The sequence below is a fragment of the Mesoplodon bidens genome (genome assembly GCF_964165515.1).
Source record: "Mesoplodon bidens genome assembly, chromosome: 9".
Classification (NCBI taxonomy): domain Eukaryota; kingdom Metazoa; phylum Chordata; class Mammalia; order Artiodactyla; family Ziphiidae; genus Mesoplodon; species Mesoplodon bidens.
Window position 1 is genome coordinate 93,046,927 of NC_138166.1, and position 21,743 is coordinate 93,068,669.

The following is a 21,743-nucleotide window of genomic DNA, read 5'->3' on the forward strand; positions in this document are numbered from 1 at the left end:
CCTTCTCTCCTCTCTAGCTCAGGGGTGGCCAGGCCACAACTTTCAGCCCACAAACAGCATCTCCTCAAGACTCCCCATGAGCTCCTTGGAGCAAGTGTGAAGACATTTCTAAGTACCAAAACAGAACAACAAACCAGATAGGAAATTAAAGCAAATAAACGTCACATATTTCTGGGGGGAAATGATCAGTTGCCTTCAGTCGAGTAATTACTTTAGCCTCAACATTTTGAGGAAAGCTGTATCCCCGTCGATGTGACAAGAACGCTGTGCCCTGCCTCTGGATAATTTCCACATATGCTCCTTTTCTGCCCGTCATCCTTGTAGCTGCAAACCCTGCCAAGTTCTTGCTAGAACATAGTTATTTCATTGACCGTTTCTACAGTCACGTGAGCTTTCTTTGATAGACGGCAAGCTTAGACGGCGTAGCTAGATTTAATGAGCCTGGGACGGATTTCCATTCAGAGCATCCACCTCTGCTACCCCCCAACTCTCTACTCTCACCCACACGTCGTATATCTGCCTGACCACTCCATTCCCACAGCAGAAGTCTAGAGCGTTTTCCTGTCCTGTGGCTCCATCCCAACCCGAGAATATTTTCATGTTTACTTCTTTCCCACCACACGATGGATCCAGCCATCTCCAAGCCTTCACCCGCACCATCCCCCTGTGTATATCTGTACACATACTCCACCCCTACAGCACAATGGGTCTAGCATTTTCTGGCCCTCCACCCCATGTATATCTCCAGGAATCCTGGAGTGTGTGTGTCTAACATATAAAGTCGCTCTAAGGTTCTTATGCTTTGAATATGTTGATTTTAGTTAAAATTTAACTTGGATCATAATTCAGAATTTGTGATAATTTGGGTACACTCAGCAGACGTTTACGCATATAGTGGCTGTGAAAAGAGGCTTCGCCCCAAATAATAATCATGTAAACCAAATTGCAGAGGAGAATGTGAACATAGTTGAGAAAGCAAACAATTTTCAAACATTTTAGCAGCAATTATACAAAAACAGGATAAGTACAGATGATCTCTTCTGTCCGTTAAAGCAGAGCTGACTGAGACTTTCTCTTGGCAATATTGTTTGTTCACGCAGCTAGTTTATTCTAATACTCCAAAGTACTTGAAAACAATATAACTTCAATGATTTTTTAGTGTTTATGTAACTGTGTTCTCACTATTCCAGACTTTCTTTCTGAATTCGTTTGAATATTTGAAATGGTGTTTCATCTGATTCTTACTACCGTGCTGTGTTTTCTGCAGGGTTTCTGGGAAAGCCAGATGGAGCTCAGAAAGCAGTACGGACCTCTGAGTGGGTAAGAGTGAAACTCCATTCTTCTACCATATATTTTGATTTGTGTGTGTTGAATTGATATGGAAGGAATGACAAGCATAGGAATGTTGCATGTGGTTATCACTTCTGAGGATCCACAAAGCGAGTGCCCGGCAGTATAGACAGGGCTCCTAGAGAAGACCCCAGGCATCCCCAGCGTGCACGGGGCTAGCCTGAAGAGCACCACTTCCCAGCCTCGAAACCCTGACCATCTGAGTCAGGCCCTGGGTGCCTTGACCATCTCTCACCACTGTGCCAAAGGTGTGCTGCGAAGGACACAATGGCCCTCCACACCGCAGCCTAATTTGCCTTGACAACCCTTGGCAAGTCTTTCCCCATGAACTTCTCTAAACCTTACTTGGACCCGTTTTGTTCAACCCTATGGGTAAAGTATACTGTCAGTCTACGGCCGTACAATCTATGATCTGACACAGTACACGCTTGAAAGTTAAAGGGGTGCTATTCCTAATTACCCCAGGACAAGAGCAGAAACTAACTAAGACTGACCCGGATATACTGGGTCCCATGGTCACCCTAATTCTCAGCCATGTAAAGTAATACAGGCCTTCCCCTTATTTTTCCTGTATTTTCCCTCTTTCTGCTTCAGAGTATGCTTCCTTAAAAAGAAAATTCGAGAATCTGACAAACCCATGATCAGACCACTTACCCTATTCAAGACTTAACAGACTTGAATCATACTGATTCTCAGCACACATCCTTCCACACTGGAGTCCTAGACATTTTAGTCTTTTCTCATGCAGCTTCCCTCAGCTACTGGATGGATGATTTTTGGTAGCTCTTTTCCAGATTTTCAGGTCTCTGATAACTTTTTTAGGTGCAGCAAAGTTCTGTGGTGTCCCTACTGTATATCCTAATGGGGTCCAGTGGTTTGTGAGCCCTTCTATCCATACGACGTGATGCTTGTCCTCCCAGTGTTGATTTTCAAAAGGGATTCACTTGTATTCTTTGTGGAAATGCCAGGAGATCCATGGTTTGGGCCAAGTTCTCCTTAGTTTGCTATCACTCTTTGGTTTACTATGTAACACTGCAAAGGTAGTACATGAAGATATTCTACTAGATGGTCTCTGATTAGTTTGTTATTCCTGGATAACAAACTACTCCAAAATGCAGTGATTTAAACACAGTAAGTTATTACTGATCATGTGCCTAAGGGTTGGCTGGAATTGGCCGATCTAAGCTCGCCTGGCTGGGAAGCTCAGCTGGGCTTCCTGGTGCTTCTGCAGGTTCAGCTAGGGAGGTGGCTCATCTAGGCCAGGCCCAGCTGGGGCAGCTGTGCTCCACACTTGTCTCATCCTCCTTGTAATGGCAGGCAAGCCAGGGCAGGCTCTTCTCACAGTGAAGGCAAAGGGTCAAGAGAGCAAGCCCCAAAATGCAACAACATTTTACGTTTCTGCTAACATTCTATTGGCCAAAACAAGTTATATGGCCAAACCCAAAGTCAAGGCAGCAAGCACACTCTGCATGCAGTGAGGCCAAAGCAAATTACTTGGCCAAGCCTGACACTGATGGAGCAGGGAGATGTATCCCTCTAATGGAAGAGTGGGGAGATGGTGCATATTTTTAGTAATAGGGCACTCCACCTCACTCTCTAAGACCCCTTTTAGCTTGGTCTTCACTTACTTTTTTTTTTTTTTCTTTTAGTTCATAGCTTCCTGCTTTAAGCATAATAGGTACTCAAGAACTTATCTTTCCAACAGTCTCATTCTGCAGTTGACTTGACATTGACCTTGGAGACTGTCTCATACATTTCTGAGACACAGCAGTGACTCAGAAGGACGGTGGCTTCCCCAGAATTAGAAGAAGGCCTTCCTGAGTTTGAGTTCTAGGAATTACCTCCCTGGAGTACTTCTGTACAGATTTTCAGAGTACAGCCCTTGGGTATTTTAAAATAATTTTTAAATGTCAGATGAAGAGTTTAAATGGCACTGTATTAACTGGTGGATTGTGTGGTGGTGATGGTGGTGGTGGTGGTGATGGTGGTGGTGATGGTGGTGGTGGTGGTGTGTGTGTGTGTGTGTGTGTGTGTGAGTGAGAGAGAGAGAGAGAGAGAGAGAGAAACAACTGATTTCCTTGACGACGGGATGTCCAATCAACTTTCACCCCCAACTTTAACACAAGGTACACTTTTCGTTTCAAGAAAACTTAAATCATAGAGAATGATTTCAAGTGAGGTTGTAGAGAGAGAAATTGCAGTATCAACTCTGGTAAAAAGGGAAAAAAATGAAAGGTGATGGCATAATTTCTTCATACAAAGCTATCAACTTTTTCTGCTTTAGAAAAAATCATGAGCCTTACTTAAAATGCTAACTTCGGGCTTCCCTGGTGGTGCAGTGGTTGAGAGTCCACCTGCCGATGCAGGGGACATGGTTCATGTCCCGGTCCGGGAAGATCCCACATGCCGCGGAGCGGCTGGGCCCATGACCCATGACCGCTGAGCCTGTGCGTCCGGAGCCTGTGCTCCACAACGGGAGAGGCCACAACAGTGAGAGGTCCCCGTACCGCAAAAAAAAAAAAAAAAAAAAAAAAAAAGCTAACTTCTTTTTCAATGTGTCCACTGCTGGATTGAGAGGTACTGCAGAGGTGGGGTAAAGTCCTGTTTGAGCTCTGTAACCTGGGTGAGACTCAGTATGCTCACCTTTTCAGATGAAAGGGTTGAACTAGTCTATATTTAAGGTCCTTTCTAGCCCTAAAAATTATTTTGTTACTGCTTAAATTTGAACAAAATGGTTTCACTGACGGGGAATGGCAAGGATGGACCATGATCGATGAAAGATCCTTCTTTTAGGAAATGATTTGGTTTGAATTGTCTTAACTTTTAGACTCTTTCTGTCATTAAGAAACATTATTGATCCCATATTGGTCCCCTTAAAATTGAAATAGTAGATTGATTCATCATCTGACAAGTGAAACCCCATGCAGTTGACGCCATACAGAGATGCATGTGTCCTTAGATGACAGGGCGGTACTATATGTCGGGAGAAAATGTGGGCAGAGAGGGTCTTCTCTTTGCTCTGTACCTGAAAACCAAACCTGATGATTATTTATGCTCATTATCTGTTGTCACCATAGCAACTCAGTCAGAGTTTGGTTCCCAAAACTGGAAACCTGTTTCTTCCCCTTTTCCCTTTCCTGCTTTGAGGAAGGTAGTGCTGGAGAAACCTTCTGCTGAGAGGGGTTGACAGCACCGATGCTTATTACCATCACCACGACCACCACTGAGAATCCAGTGTCTTCACCAAGTGTCTAATTATGCCGCCTGCTTTGCTAGGCCCTGTGCAAATAAAACTATGCACATTGTCTCTGGCTCCTTTGACCTTGACTGTAGAGCAGGAGGGCTGGCATGCACACCTATACAACTTTTCTTCACAACTCATGATTAGAATGCTCTTGAACTGCACGTTAGCTCAGTAGCCCCCTCCCTTACCCTCGAGGGGTATTCCCGAGACCCCAAGGGGATGCCTGAAACTGCAGATGGTATTGAACCCTATGTAAATCATGCTTTTCCTGTACATACGTACCAATGATAAAGTTTAATTTATAAATTAGGTGCAGTAAGGATTAACAACAACGATAATGGAACAATTATAACAATGTATTGTAAGAAAAGCTATGTGAATGTGGTCTCTCTCTCTCTCTCTCAGAATACCTTACTGTACAAATTTAATGCCTTTCCATCTTAACTAAGCACTTATCAGGCACTGGGGCCATATCTTTTACAGTTTGTGGTGTGGCAGCAAAACTAGCAGAAATTTCTTTTTCCTTCTTCACAATTTCATGGACGGAAGATTCGTTCTTACTGTAGATCTTGGCAACCTCCACATATGATTTTTTTCTTTCCTTATTAACTGGAGAACTTCCACCTTTTCACTGAGAGGAAACACTTTATAGCTTCTCTTTGGCATATCCAAATTGTCAGCATCATTACTCTTGTACCGTAGGGCTGTTATTAAGTAAAATAAGGGCTACTTGAACACAGGCACTGAGATACCACGACAGTCGATCTGAAAACGGATTTGGCTACTAAGTGACCAATGGGTGGGCAGGATATGCTGGACAAAGGGATGATTCACATCCTGGGCGAGTGGAGTTTTATGGCAGGAGATTTTATCACACTGCTGAGAACATTGTAACACTTAACCATTGAACACTTATGAAGTGTTTATTGCCTTCAGTCTGAGACTGAGCCCCAAACTGGATTTATATTCCTTCCCAAACCCTAAAAGAAGAGTATCAACATAATCATCATACATTTGTGATTGAGTGTAAACAGGATAGAGATTATGTTCCCTTCAATTCGTGACTGATTTTGTAAGCCAGTGGATGACAAGCATTTATTGTGCTGTTACCGTGAATTACTTAGAAATACATACACAGCAGCCTAAGTTCAGCTCACGTGCAACTCCTAAAGGATCCTATCCAAAGCCCCTTTTCCCCTTATCTCATCTCTGTTGTAAGTGGTAGCTCTGCAGTTATTCTTTTATGTAGCCTCATCCCCATTTCTTTTTGCCTCCCGCATTGCTTTCATCTTGATTTCCAGTAGACCCTCAGTTCCATCTTGTTGAATTTGACTTCCATGCTTCCTGGTATCCATCACCCATGCCCCTCCATTTGATTCCTGTATCCATCCCTTCATCAAGCCAGATTTGTTGAATAATCTTATAAACTCCCATTAGAACATTAGGTTGTAAGTAGATAAACATACACATGGCACATAATTCATAAAGTATAAAGACACAGAAAAAAAGTAAAATGGACTCCCATCTCGGACCCTCAGCCAGACCTCCTCAGAAGCAAACTCTGTTGTCCATTTCTGAATACTCAAATGAATAATATACGATAGATGTAGTTCTTCACCTTGTTTTGTTCATTAATGATATTTGGGAATTGTCCCGTTTCAACACACTCATTCTTATTAAATGCTGTTCTATTTTTTAAAGATTCCACTGTATGGATGTATGTTAATTTTAAAAACAAGTTCTCAGTTGATGAATGCTTTTTGCTTTTATAAACAATACAGCAGTGAATATTCTTGTGTATACATCATTACTATCTTGTGTAAGTATGTCTGTAGGATAAATTCCTCGAAATGGAACTACCAGGTCAAAGATTATCTACATTTTTATTTTGGTAAATATAGCTAAATTGCTCTCACTAGGGAGCAATGTACACTCCCATAAATAAGCATATGAAGGCACCCGGTTCCCTCACACATTAAAAATGTGTGTGGTCACAGTTTTAAATCTTTACCATTTGATGGTAGTTTTAACTTGCAGTTCTCTAATTATGAGCAAGTTTGAGCATCTTTTCATAGGTTTAAAATTTCTGAAGAATCCTTTGCCACTTTTCTATTGGATTATTGATCTTTTCTTAATTTATTTGTAGAAGCCCTTTATTTATTAAAGAAAATAGCCCTTCACGAGGGGTCTGGGTCACTGGAAATCTTCTGCTTCTTCATTTAGCTGCTGATGGGAGTGTTCAGTTTGTGAAAATTCATGATCGGTACACTTTTCAATAACGTATATGACTCTTTTCTGTATGTAAGTGTATTATACTTTAATAAAATGGGTTTTTAAAAGACTTGCAATGTTACCAACCTGCTTCAGTCAATATACAGTAATAATTCACCATTAAAAAAAAAAGAAAATAGGGCTTCCCTGGTGGTGCAGTGGTTGAGAGTCCGCCTGCCGATGCAGGGGACCCGGGTTCATGCCCCGGTCCGGGAAGATCCCACATGCCGTGGAGTGGCTGGGCCCGTGAGCCATGGCCGCTGAGCCTGCGCGTCTGGAGCCTGTGCTCCGCAGCGGGAGAGGCCACAACAGTGAGAGGCCCGTGTACCGCAAAAAAAAAAAAAAAAGAAAAGAAAAGAAAAGAAAATAGCCCTTTATGTTTAATATATGTTGCAAACATTCTCTCCTTTTTATCACGTCTTTGACTTTGTTTATTGTGTATCTCTTCCAATCAGAAAACATTTGTTTTTGTATTGTTGAATTTAATCTCTTTTAATGGTGTCTACATTTTGTATCTTACCCAGTAAGGCTTTCTCCACTAAGGATATATATTTTTAAACTTCCATTTTTTTCTAGTGTTTTTTATTTCATTTAAAATTTTAGATATTTGATCCACCAGGAATTTATTTGAGGGTAAGGATGGAAGTAGGGATCCACACTCATTGTTTCCAGATGGTGGCGTTCCTTCTGGAAACGGATCCTTTCCCAATTGATTTAAAATGTCATTTTTATCATTGATTGGTTCCTATATGTATTTTTGACTTCTCTGCTCCATTCTTCTGCTTGATCGTAGGCTAGTGCCACGCTGAATATTCTCGTTTGGTACCTACAGCACCTTCTTTTTTTTTTTTTTTTTTGCGGTACGCGGGCCTCTCACTGTTGTGGCCTCTCCCGTTGCGGAGCACAGGCTCCGGACACGCAGGCTCAGCGGCCATGGCTCACGGGCCCAGCCGCTCCGCAGCATGTGGGATCTTCCCGGACCGGGGCACGAACCCATGTCCCCTGCATCGGCAGGCAGACTCTCAACCACTGCACCACCAGGGAAGCCCTACAGCACCTTCTTATACCTAGCAGCAATAGAGTATTCTAAGAACATCTTTGTAAGTATCAGAATCTAAAGCAGTCTATCTCCCAGGGAACCTTAGGTCTCTGCACTTAAAAAAAAAAAAAAAAATCAATTTAGCAAATATAAAGAAGACTTTAGCATAAAGGACCAGGCACTTAGACCCAAAGTTCACGCCCACAGGAGGTAGATGTGTTTCATATGCCTCCAACTTGGAGGTTCTTAGAACCATGTTTTATTTAACTACCCAGCACGTATGAACTAATAACACCTTGTCACCAGGCAGTGAGGGAAGCTGAGAACTTTGGGATACATATGAAAAAACATGTGGCATCAGCAAAGATAACAATAGGGTCGTTCAGACATTTTTTTTTAAGCTCATTTAAGATTCCGTTCCAGAAGGAGAGTGTGTGCTCCGGAACTGACTAAGGGGTGAAAACTTCTCACGTAAGCGCCGTTCACCATCGTGCTTGTGTACTATTTAGATGAGGTTGAAGAGCCACATAGAGATGGTTTACTTTAATGCAGTCAGATGTCTCTGTCATCAGCATGTGGGAGGTTTGCTGGCCTACTTCCATAGATCCAGAACTCTGGGAACTAAAAGGCTCCTAAGGACTCAGCCTGTTGCACCCTGTGTCACGTGATTGCTCTTTGCTTTAGAAGACACTGAGGCATCTGAATATGCTGGACTTGAAAACGAGGGAGAGGATGGGTGGGGTGGAAACTATTGCCGATTTGTTGGAAAAAATACAAGTATTCAGACTCACACTGGGCAGCTGATATGGGGAGGTTGTTCTCATTTTTCAACTGGACTGAGCTCCATAGAAGCATAGATGTTGAAGAAAGGCAGAAATCTTAGGTTGAAGTGAAGCCACAGTTGCAAAATTGCCTCCCAGACAATGCGCAGGAGTCAAACTTTTAAGTTTCTGCTGCTAATAGGGAGTGCATGCCTCAGAATGAGACTCATTTCCTAAGTGACCTAAAAATGCAACTCAGCTTTCAGAGGAATTGATGAAAATGAAAACACACCATGATCACTGAGAAAACACAGTACCCTTGAAACTGTGGAATTACGTACAGAAATCCTAAATTATCCTCACATTTCTGGCCATAAGGCTAGACTGGGGGCAATATTTGGGTCCCCTAGCTTGGTAAAAGCTGAGTCTTTTATGAGTGTTGAAAGCAAAGCTTAGAATCACTAGCTTCAAGTAATTTGAGTCTGAAACCAAAATGAATATGAGACCTGATGGTCCCTATGTTATAATTATTGAGAATCATTTCAGTGAGTTAAATATCAATAGTCTCACTAGTCAATATAGATCAATCACTAACACTCGGCCTTTTAGGATACATTTTTAAGTGAGTGTTTATTAAAGTGTTACTGTACTTTAGGGGGCACATTATTTTATAAGAGCAAATACCCTGACAAAATGGGCTGATTTTTTTTTAGGAGGCCATTGAGACTAGGATGGAAGTTGTCAGCAGGAATATATTTGACTGTTATCACCGATCCAAATGCATAGCCCAACAGGTAGAATTATCGAAAGGACAATTGTCCTCAGACAACTAGGCGATTTAGACCAAAAAGAGTAAGAAGAATTCTATTAGAGCCCCAGTTCTCTCAAATGAAACTTTAATAGACTCTTCACCCTATCTGCCCTTCTCATGGTTTCCTGTTATCCCAAATGGTGAATTACTACAAAGCTTCCTTCTTCCTTATGGTTTAAGACTTCTTCCTAGTCTTCATCCAAAGACCCTTCTGAAGAGTACCCATTTTTCTGGACTTCTGACCTCCTCCTTTACCCCTTATCTCACACCACTTTCTTGCCCCCCATCTTCACTCTACGGCAACCTGCAGGTGATGGTTGCTGCATATTTTAGTGACTACTGCTGTCCAAGTTTTTGTGACCCACTCTCCTAAAGATCAAGAGTCTATATTTAATTCCTCTTGTTTGGGTAAAAAACCGTCAAATACAGCATGCCAACTTACAATAGAAAACTGGGGTTTAAACTTCAGCTCCGACTCTCTTTCTATCTACCACCTGTTAGCTTAATGGATTTGGGCCAGTCACTTTCCCTCTTGGAACCTCAGTTTTCTCAGATATAAAATGAGGGGATTTGAACTAGATCAGTGACTTTGTTTAATTATAAGCCTCAGTAAATAATATATTTTACATTATGATCCCGTACACACACACCTGAAATAAAAGTTTTACTAAATATCTTTTACTATATAAGATCCACTTTGATCTATTCTATTCTCCTACCCTGTTCTATTCTACTCTATTTCATGAGAGAACAAAACAAATACAAGCTGGTCACGACCCACAAAATTGGTTTCACAACCACTAGTGAGTCAAGATCAGCAATTTGAAAAGCAAAGGTCTAGATGATATCTGATGTCCTTTCCAGTTCAAAACTAGGTGACTCAACTCCAAAAGTCTACATTAGAAAAATTTTATAAGCCCCTGGTTTTGCTCCAGTGTGGTTTAAGATTCTGAGAAATTTCTGACAAAAGAGATTTTGTCAGCTGGAGTAGAATCTAAGATGAAACACTATTCCTCCAGGGATGGGGCTCTTACACTATGTGGACCTGGGCAAAGACCTTGCTGCTCGATAGTCTTTCCTTCTTCTTCTCTAAAATCGTAAGTTGAAGCATTCCCAGAATCTTTCCAGCTAAAAACCTTACCAAAACATATCAGTTGACAATGTAAAACATCTCTCCATAAGATTTCTGCATTGATTGTAAATGTCTAAGTAAGTAATTATGTGGATGCCCTATCTTAGCTAGGTGTGCCCAGTGGATGGCTTTCTTCCAAGAGGTGGGGCAGCAGGAGGGAATGGCTTAGAGACCAGAAGTCGCCCCACTCCCTGGGGTGTCTGGGCATGGAAACCCGACCAGGCTGTGTGTGCTGACAGAGCAGGCTCCCGCTGATGAGCAAAGCACAGCATTGAAAGGGGAAGAAATTGACAACTCCCCATATTCTAGTAATCACTGGACGGTCCAGGAGAAAACTGCCCACAGAGAAGGTGTTGGCTGGATAGAAGTCAGGAGTCCACTAAAGCAGGAATCAAGAAGGCCTGTCAGTGGACATTAGGGCCCAACTAGGGGGTGTTCTGGGCCCTGAGAAGAGAGTCTGGCAGGAGCCAGGGCCTCAGTGGGAGGAGCCTGGGGAATAAATCATGTGCAGATAACCAGTCCTAGGACTGAGAGCATGATGTGAGGCCCAGGACTCAGAAACCAGCCCCAATCCCTGTTATCAGCTGGGGACGAAAGGTCCCCATCCTGGCTGGGACAGAATTGAGGCTGAGGCTGCTATAGGGATTGTTCCACCTCTGGGGGCAGCTGGACTGGGGGTGGGGGATGAGCACCCAGCTGGGGAGTCAACCACAGATCTTCAGTTTTGCATTCCTTGATGTGTGTTTCCAAAATCCACCAGCATATCAGGTTCAAAGTGGAAGGGGGCTCCTGCTCCATCAGGGACAATCAAATTTGGTATCAACAACTTCTTTATCCCCCCAAATGACGGCCCTGCACAGATGTGTTCCCAAACAATAGACCATCTCAAATTACAATTGCATAAGAGCTGTTTCTAGTTAATATTTTCGAATAATGAATTTCATATTTAATTGTATTGTACCTGCAACAAATCCAAGTTGTTCAACCCAGAATGCAAAATAGAGTTATGTAACATAGTCATGAATCACTGTGGCATTTGCCAAGGCATTCTCCCATCTGGAAGTAGGTCCAGAGAACACATGGCACTATGCATATATCTTCTGTCAAGAACTCTTTTGCATAGATAATCTCAAAAATTGCACACATTTACCCACTTCTTATGGCTCTTAACCCTAATTAACTGAGAATGCAAATAGCTTTCCCATTCTATTCAAAAAGACGAATGACGAACCATCTTTGATTTCGTAATTTAAAAAAAATCTTTGCTAAATTCAAAGAAGCAACAAATTCCCAATTCCCATGAAGCTTAAAGTTCCTCTTTGATCACTATTTTGTGAGCAGAAAAACTTTTCCAGTTCTCAGAACCCTTGAATGATTAAAAAACAGTTTTAAATTGGTTCCTCACATAGGGCAAAAGGCGCCAGCAATACATGTCTAAACTAAATTCACTTTAGATACACAGTGTAAACTTTCAAACAAAAAAAAGTCATACACCATCACACAAACATTTGAAATTCTACTAAAGTGTGAGTAATCAAAGTTTATCTTTAAAATGGAACATGTTCTCCGTTCTTCCTCAGGACCCTTAAATCTTTCAGAGTTTGGGTTGTTTACTATGCTTTCCAATTCTTCCTGGTCAGTCTTATGTGTAACATTTCTGCAGCTGTGCACATGCAGTAATTCCCAGCAAGGCACTGCCAAGTTTTATGATGCCTACATACCTGGGGCAGATCACAGAAACTTAACTACTCAAATAAATGCCTTGGGGGCTTCCCTGGTGGCGCAGTGGTTGGGGATCTGCTTGCTGATGCAGGGGACACGGGTTCGAGCCCTGGTCCGGCAGCATCTAGGCCCGTGCGCCACAACTACTGAGCCTGCGCTCTAGAGCCCACGAGCCACAACTACTGAAGCCCGCGTGCCTGGAGCCCGTGCTCCGCAACGGGAGAGGCCACCGCAATGAGAGGCCCGAGCACCACAGCGGGGAGTGGCCCCCGCTCGCTGCGGCTGGAGAAAGCCCACGTGCAGCAACGAAGGCCCAACGCAGCCAAAAATAAATAAAATAAAATAAATAAATAAATAAAAATTTCCTTGATTATTTTTCGCATCTCAAGACCATGCCCCTAACAACTTCTCCCCCATCTCGCCCACAAGCTGCAAGAACTTTGCAACACGCTATATCAACATTTCCATTCTGGGTGAGGCTCTCAGTTTATTGGCCTGTTTTAAAAGGCTTGACTCTCTGACATGTTCCCCAGGCTCCCCACATTAACCACTAAGGCGGTGCTATTAGCAGATGATTCTATTTTTGCCTCTGCTTAAAGCAGAACTTACTAACCTTTGCCCTGAGTGCACGGCTGGTGGACAGCCTGTCACCGCATGGTAGGTGGACGTTGGAAGTGTGGTCTGTTGTGTTACAACACCCACTGGCACCTACTGATACTACTCAGACTACAGGGGAAGTGGGCATCCAGGTATTAATCGAAACTACTGTCCTTCACAACTGGACCCCCAGGGGAAGGGAATCCAAGCCCTCTCCAATTTGTCCCCCTCTATCTTCTCCATTGCTAATGTAGTACCTGGGGCATATGACCCACCAGAGAGGCAGTTCTTCAGTGGACTTTCCATTTGCCTTTGAAAGTTGTCTGTAACTCTTCAGGTTCTCCTCTCCATCTCACTGCCAGACCACAGGTTGTTTCTTATGATGGACATGGCCCCTGGATCCCTCCAAAAGACTCCAGCCCGAAGATTCTTAACTGATTCCCCCAAATCTTAGACTTCTCTGCTAGAGTTTGGGTTCTCCAGACCATCCCATGAGCAAGAAGCCTCAGGTCTTTGTCCTCCTTAGGCTGGGGGCCCACTGTAATGTTTTATCTCCAACCCTGAATGGATGCTTAGAATCCTGAGTTCCCCTCATCCAGTCCATACTTGTTAATGAGTACCAGGCTTCAGGGCCTGAGCACTCACAACGGACACCCACAGAATAAAGATTTCACCTCAGTAATTGGAATGGGGCTTCGTGCTTCTACAACATGGTCAGCGAGAGGAACTCTATGACCCATGGCTGTGGGATGGATGGGCCCTCTGCTTCCTAGTCACCCCTAGATGTTGAGGATGGCATGAAGAACTTTTGGCTGGAGGACTTTGTTTTCTTGTGTTAAAGTACAAATGACATAACATCGATCATCCTAGCCATTTTTCAACGTATAGTTCAGTGGCATGATGTACATTCACATTGTTGTGCAACCATGGCCAACATTCAGCTCCAGAACTCTTTTCATCTTGAAAAATGGAAACTCTATACCCATTAAACAATAACTCCCCATTCCCCTCTTCCCCTAGCCCCGGGCAACTACCATTCTACTTTCTGTCTCTATGAATTTGACTAATCTAGGTACCTCATATTGATGGAATCGTACAGTATTTGCCCATTTGTGACTGGCTTATTTCACTCAGCATAATGTCCTCAGGGCTCATCCATGGAGCATGAATCAGAATTTTCTTCCTTTCTAGGGTTGTATAATATTCTGTTGTACGTATATACCACATTTTGTTTGTCCATTCGTCTGTCGATGGACACTTGGGTTGCTTCCACCTTTTGGCTATTGTGAACAATGCTGCTATGAACACCACTGTACAAATCTCTCTTCAATACGTCCCTTTCCGTTTTTCTTTTTTTTTTTTTTAGATCTGTTGAATATATCCAGAAGTGGAATTGCTGGATCATATGTTAATTCAATGTTTAATTTTTTGAGGAACTGCCATACTGTTTTCTGTAGCAACTGCATTTGGAGTTGCAATGCTTTATTGTTCCTTTTTTTTGTGTGTGTGTGGTATGCGGACCTCTCACTGTTGTGGCCTCTCCCGTTATGAAGCACAGGCTCCGGACGCGCAGGCCCAGTGGCCATGGCTCACGGGCCCAGCCGCTCCGTGGCATGTGGGATCCTCCCGGACCGGGACACGAACCCGCGTACCCTGCATTGGCAGGCGGACTCCCAACCACTGCGCCACCAGGGAAGCCCTATTGTTCCTTTTGACCGTGACTGAGTGGCCATTACTTCTTGCCTTCAAACCTCACAAGTGAACTCTAGAAGAAATATAAACTTCTCCCTGTGCTCCAGAACCTAAATGGTCAGTGTGAGTGACACATTTCTGATCAGAATGCACGGCCCCCGTGATCTTGCCCCAACTTCCTGTTGACTACAAGCCAGTGAGCACATTCTTTACCAGACTAGCCCTGTTATCAACAGATGCTTGTACTGCACCATAAATTCAGTTCGTTTTAATAAATTCCCAGTAGTCCTTACCCAGAGCCCTTTCTCGCCTTATCTCACTCCTCTCTGCCAAACCCTTTACAATTTATGTGTTTGCTTTTCGATTCTGCTTTCAGCCCCCTCCAAGTTTCCTCTTTCCCACCAGGTCACTGTGGCCTTTGTGTCTCATATAAATTTAGCCTTCTCTGTCTGGGGCTCTTTCTTGTTCACTGGGCCCACACTTCTCTCCCTGGCACCAGCCCTCCAATCTCCGGGCTTCCTACCTAAAGTGATTTGTCAAGATCATGTCCTTGTCATTTGCGGCTTATGAGTTTTCCCACTCTGTGTTTCTTTCACTCAGTCTTTTCGCTGTTTTCAAGGCCTGTGTTCCAGCTTTGTGGCCCTTTGCTGGAGGAGACACACTGAATCCCCCCTGGTGCCCCCAGGACACAGCGTGCGCTCTCACTGAGAGGCTAGCTAATTCCATGCTATCCAGGTAAAGGAGAGCTGGCAGGTGGCCCGTGGACCCAGGCACATAGGCTTGGGAAAAAGCTTAGGAGTTTTGGCTGAGATATTGAAAGGGAGACTTATAGAGGCCAACGATATGCTAGGAAAGTGTGAGGACAACCTCTAGACAACCTCTCTGCAGTGGCAGGAGAGGAGATGGACCTAAGGAATGGTGCTAAGGAAGTGGGTTATTGTGCAGATGCACAGAATAGAGAAGGGCAAGGCGAGGGATGAGGGGGGAGGATGGAATCTATAAAAGACGAACAGACAAACAACCACCCTAACAGCCCAGGTGAGTGATGACAGTGATTTGGATCATCAGAAACAGGAGGAAAAGAGAGGGAGACTTTTATAAAGGAAATGTGCTGTACAGCAGAACTGAACTACTCGCTGATTATAAGGATAAAGACTAGTCAACGTTAAAGACTAGTCAACGTTAATCACTGAGGTTGGCTTTGAATTCTAGAGACAAAATGGTCATTCCCACCATCATGAGGAGATGGAACGTGGCAGAGGGAGAGACAGCTCCATCCTTGCCACCATAAGTTGTAGCTATGACTGCGACATTGGGTCCAAGTTGGCTTGGGAACAAAGCACTCGAAGGATTACCTGGCCACACTGGGAAGGAGTGGGGAGGGGGTGAATCCCAGCCCCCACTTGGAATCTGGAATCTTCTGCCTCTCATCCTTCAGTGGCATTTCCCACAGTGTGTTCTTTGGACCATTTCCATTGACAATAATAATTGTTACATGGAAATAAAGTGAGGAGTTCCCCTTGGCCAAATGCTGGAAACACTGGGCTAGTCAAAGGAACACAGGTCTCTTTATTGTAGGACTTCTCAGAACTGTTCATATAATAATGTGCATGGAAAATCTCCAAGTGAGGAATTTAGTATGTAGTGTGTTTATTTGACTACAGACATTTTTTTTTTTTTTTGGCTTGCTGGACTATCTCTTGGGACTAGAATATGGAGAATGGGCATTGAGAGAAAACACTATCTAATAAGTAGTAGTATTTTACTCCTAAAGAATTCCACATTAAAAACAGGCATCGATAAGAAGAGTTTACTTCACCATTGTAAATGATCAGTGTTGCCATCCATAATTATTAATCACCTCCTTTTCAAGGTTGTGTGGGTGTATGTGTGTTTATTCTGTGGTGCTGTGGAGAACCGGGGACACACTGCCACATGTTTTGCGTGTTTATTGATTCCCTTTTAGCCCCACACCTTTTCCTCTCCCCTTCCTATCCCCAGCAGACAACCATTCCATTGTTCCATTGTGCTTAATGTGTATTTTTTGGGTGCAAATTCTTGCAAACTGGGTAATATGGTCTCATGTACGTTTTCTTTAGCTTACGCCAATGGTAGTGTCATAGAGCTTGTTCTAGCCTTTAGTTTTTTTCACTTAGTACTATGCTTTGAATCTCCATCGTGATGCTGTGCTCCCATGGCGTCTGGTGACTCTGGCTACGGCCTATCACTCTGCAGCATGCCTCCACCCGGCTTACCCATCCAGTTTCCCAGAGGGGGACACCCAGTGACATCCAGCAAACAATGCTGCAGTGGACATCCTTTTCTGGGCCCTTTCTGGACCTGTGCATGCTATATGTCCTGCTTTTGTGACGGTAAGAGAGATATAGCTTTGTTCCCTGGGGCCACTTACGTAGTAAATTATTACTCCATAGCAGTTTTCCAGTGCTCTGTCTGGGTCTTGTCCTTTCACTACCATCCCAACAACCCTTCGAGTTTACCTGGGCTGACTGCATTAGCTTCAGTATATATAGAAACATCAGTGTCTTTAAGACGAGAATGACACATGATCAGTAAGAGGAGAGCACAGGGCCATGCGGGTTCTCCTTGTTAATCCAAAGCCTTTTTCTGTCCCACTGTCCTTTATTGTTGTTCCTTGGATGCTCCCTGAACTCCTGCTTTCGGACTTCAGCCCTAACAACACGTCACATTGTCTACTGTACTGCTGTCCTGATAGAGCACAAACTCCATGAGGACAGGAACTCTGTCTCTTATTTGCTGGGATAGTCCCAGGGCCTAGAACAGAGCCTGACACACAAAAAGTGCTCAGGAACTATTTGCTGAATAACCAAAGGAATCTCCTCTGAGCACAAGCCTTTCAGAACAAATTTGTCCCCAAGAAAACCTCAGACAGGAAGGTCTTGTTATGTTGCTGATTTTGGTGATTTATATTATTTCTCTGGGACATAACGAAAGGACTTGGGGGAAGTCTCTTGTCCTAAAATCAAGGCTTTGGGTAGAAGAGTCTGTAATCTTTCCCCATCAGTGACCTACGCTCCATCAATGCAGGAGTTAGCCCATAAAAGTACAAAACTGACTTACTACCATGTCAGGCCATCTTGGATATACAGGGTAAGGTGAAGCGCAGGATCTTATGACGCACTGGCTGGGCCGCACTCCCTCAGACCATTGGTTTCCCTCCCCAGGGGCCACCCTCTCCTCTAGCCTAACTCTTAGGGGTCTGCCTAGGGTGCCAGAAAGAGCACTGGATTCGGAAGCAGAGCTGGGTCTGGTCTGAGCTCAGCTCTTCCCAGCGGTGGGACTAGCACGAGTGACTTAACCACCATCTTCACCTTTAAAAATACCTGAGTGCCTGCCTACCTCCCAGGTCTCACATGAGACTAAAGGAACTATCAGCGTTCTCCCTGAGCACAGCCCGCCCAGGGAGCAGGGATCCTGGCCATGATGCCTCAGCCCACCAGGGGGGGCTCTGAAAGGTCCTCTTGCAGCCACCTGCCATCCCGGGGGAGTGCTCACAGCAGGAGCCCGTCCCTAGCCAGCTCTGGGGTGAACTTCCCCAGTTCCTGTACGTGGGGACTCAGAAAAATTGGGGAGGCATTTCTCTGGCCTTTCATGCCTCCTCCTGGCTACAGGGCTGTTCTAGGCAGATGGCCTGTGTCCAGGCACTGCCCACCCAGGCATCTCAGCTCTTTGGGTCTCTATTTTCCTAGCTATGAAATGGGGGCATCGGGCTAGAATGATCATCTTTAACTTCCTTCTATTTCTAAAATACTATGACCTGTGCTTTAATTATCCCCCCGCCTCTTGTTTCTCTCCAACTGCGTCTAAAGTTCTTTGGCCATTAAATTCTCCTTTCTTGAGAGTTCCACATCTGGGCTTTCTAATTATACCTAGCCCAGGACAGCACATTCCTCTGACGGCCTGGGGTTCCTGGTCACAGTGTCTTTTCAGAACCGATTCTAGCTTTTGCCAAGCCCCTCAGTTCATATTCTGAGTCCACTTATCATGGAGGGGAGATTTTGCTACATACTCTCACACAAATATATGTCCTGCACATATTCTATGTGATAGGACACACACACGCGCACACACACACGTACACACACACACAGATCTCTCTCTGATGCCTGAGAATCTACACGCCTGGGCATAACCATGTGGGCACAAATATTCTGGGACAGCCAAATGACTATTTTAATGTTTCTTTGTCCCTGCAGTGCCATCTAACTATTTATTTAGTAGCTTGATGCTGTTTGCATCAACAACTTTGCCTTATAGGCAAAGTTCTTCATGTTTATGATTCTTACTGTGAAAAAAATTGCTTGCCTAACATCTGTTCTGAATTTGTTTTTTCTTTCTTTTTATTTATCTGTTCCCTATTGAATTACATTTGCACCAAGGACAGTAACTTGCATTGGAATCTTCAGTGTCCTTCAGGATTTCTATACACTTCAATACATCTCTTAATTACTCTTTTTTTATTGTTATGAGATATACATATATATCCACGCTCATGCAGGCAGGTTGGTTTGTAGCTTACCTCTGCCTGTCCCCCTCTGGGGAATAAGTTTTATTAACTGAATAAATTAAGTGGGCGGGTGTATCCAATAGAGCAGAGAGGTTTATCATTACAGATTTGCCTCAGATAATTTTCCCCCTTCCTGCCCAGTTCCCTCGTTTAGCCATAGCTCTGTTTGGGAGAGAGCTTGACTGGAGCTTGAGGTGGCCACAGCAGGGCTAGAAGGGCCCTTCGTCTTACGGATGGAGAAGCTCCTCCAGGCCGGCTTATGTGAGCTCAGACCCAAGTCCTCATTAACCCCCTGTTCTCACTACTTAGAAACCCACCCAGGGACCAAGCAAGCACATCCCCAGGAGTAGCCTAGAAGGTCCTTAAAGAAGAGTGCTGAGGGGGCTTCCCTGGTGGCGCAATGGTTGAGAGTCCGCCTGCCGATGCAGGGGACACGGGTTCGTGCCCCGGTCCGGGAAGATCCCACATGCCACGGAGCGGCTGGGCCCGTGAGCCGTGGCCGCTGAGCCTGCGCGTCCGGAGCCTGTGCTCCGCAACGGGAGAGGCCACAACAGTGAGAGGCCCGCGTACCGCAAGAAAGGAAAAAAAAATAAAAAAAGAAGAGTGCTGAGACCTGTTTCCTACCCAATACCTCAGAAATCCAGCAGGTGTAGGGACTGTGACCCCAAGACTCAAGGGACTTGCCCCAAGTCACCCAGTTCTAACTCCAAATGCAAAGCTCGCTCTACCATCAGGTCCCCACTCCTCCTGGGAGGGCTGTGCACTCCTCCCCTCTTTATGAGCTCTCCCACACTCACTTCAGTCTGTGTCTATGTCTTCCAATGGCACAAAGACAGACAAGACGGTTCCCCCACATCTGGGACAACTCGCTGCGGGCCTCACACCAGACACCGTCCACTCAACAGCTATTTCGGCCTCTGCTGTGTGTATAACACTGAGCTGATGGTGGTGGGAGATACCGCCCCTCCCTTTCCCCAAAAGTATCACTCCTGTCTCTTTTCCTGAAGAAATCTGGCATCTAATCTAGAAGAAAAACACAGACCTGGTCCAAGTTGCACAAGAATGCCAGGTAATGAGTCACTGAATACGCCACGTCGAACAGACAACCTGAAGCCACAAATTGGGTAGAATCGTGGGCCAGTGAAGGCAGAGAAGCCTTCCAGGAGGAGGAAGTAGTCGAGCACAGACTTGAATAACGGGGAGATGAAGAGGAAGAGAGAAGAACGGTCTACCCAGTAAGAACAGTTGGAGAAGGACCTTGGCGGGGGGAATGGTGGGAGGCGGGGAAGTTGACAGCTGGAAATGGAGACACAGATGGATCGACCAGTTGCCATTCGGTGACCCTGGAGGGAAGCTGGAGGCTCTCTGCAGACCACACTCTCTGCTGGAGCGGGATCTGAGTAGCACAACTCGGTCCACCACGTCATGGAAACTTTGATTCAAATGAGATCTTTGGCAGAGCCTTGGGTCGTAATGGGGGCCCAGCTCCCAGCGGTGACTCCATGCATAGGCAGACCTAAGTCAGCCACCAAGGTAGGCGCCCAGGTGAAGAAGCCAGTAGGGCAGACGTGCAGGCGATGCCCCTGTCAGTTGGTAGAAGAGAAGGAGAAAGAGTGGGCCACACGTTTTAAAAGGGACAGAGACCAGTGACTTTGGGAATGCAAGATAAAGATGAGTAAAGAGAAACAAGGCTCAAGTCTGGCTTCAGCTCTGCCAGTGGCAGGAATTGGGAAACCAGGAGGACAAGAAGTGATTTCTCAGAACTAGAAAGGCAGTCACAGAATCATCTTCCCATTTACTCATTGGTACCAGGCACTCTGCCAGCTTCTTGGGGATGAAAGGAAAAATAAGACAGGGCTTTGTCCTCAGAGAACTCACAGAGTAGTAAGGAGCCTGTTAAGAAATAAAACACCGAGATGCCAATCAACAGAGGAATGGACAAGGTACTATGGGAACTGCGGGAAGCAAAGGGTCCGAGAAGAGTCTGCAGAAGAAGGGACAGGTGACCCGACTGTCAGAAAGGTTTTCCAGACAAGATGGAGACCAGGACTTCAAATGGAGCCATAGAGAAATAGTGCAAGTGTGAGGAACCACAAATAACTGTTTCACAGCAACAGTGTATGGCTGTAGTTCCCAAACTGTGCGCTACGGCCCCCAAAGGTGCCATAGAGAATTCACAGGTGCTTCCTGGGATATTTTCAATATTCACGGGGAACACAGCGACATCTGTTGGTCATGGTGAGAACTACTTTCAATGTACGCGCATTCTTTTTTCCAATGTCTACTAAGTTGTTACAACATGAATACTTATTAAGTTGTTTGGGCATAACTGCTTAAAAATGAGACTGTTGGGTACTTCTTTCGGCCTTGTGGGGGGCATGAAAAGTTACTGAGTCACTAAGGGTACCATGAATTGAGAAGGTTTGGAAACCTTGGAAGAGCAGTGGGACAGGGAGAGAGGTCCTGCAGGGCTCCTTGTTACAGTCAAGAAGTTGGACTTTTTTTTTTATTTTTTGAGGTACGCGGGCCTCTCACTGTTGTGGCCTCTCCCATTGCAGAGCACCGGCTCAGGACGCGC

The 21,743-nt window shown here is 44.7% G+C and overlaps 2 protein-coding genes across 5 annotated transcripts in view; one reads left to right on the top strand and one right to left on the bottom strand.

Moving 5' to 3' along the window:
* The window catches only part of TBXAS1 (thromboxane A synthase 1), a gene marked incomplete at its 3' end in the record, with an annotated part of 154,446 nt that overhangs the window by 38,037 nt on the left and 94,666 nt on the right, over window positions 1–21,743 (top strand). For all 3 annotated transcript variants that reach the window (XM_081244942.1, XM_081244941.1, XM_081244943.1), the window contains exon 3: window positions 1,268–1,320. In XM_081244942.1, the coding sequence (XP_081101068.1) occupies window positions 1,268–1,320 (53 nt within the window). The remainder of the gene's footprint in view (window positions 1–1,267; window positions 1,321–21,743) is intronic.
* Window positions 1–21,743, bottom strand: part of KDM7A (lysine demethylase 7A) — a 273,273-nt gene that overhangs the window by 19,767 nt on the left and 231,763 nt on the right. The window lies entirely within an intron of this gene.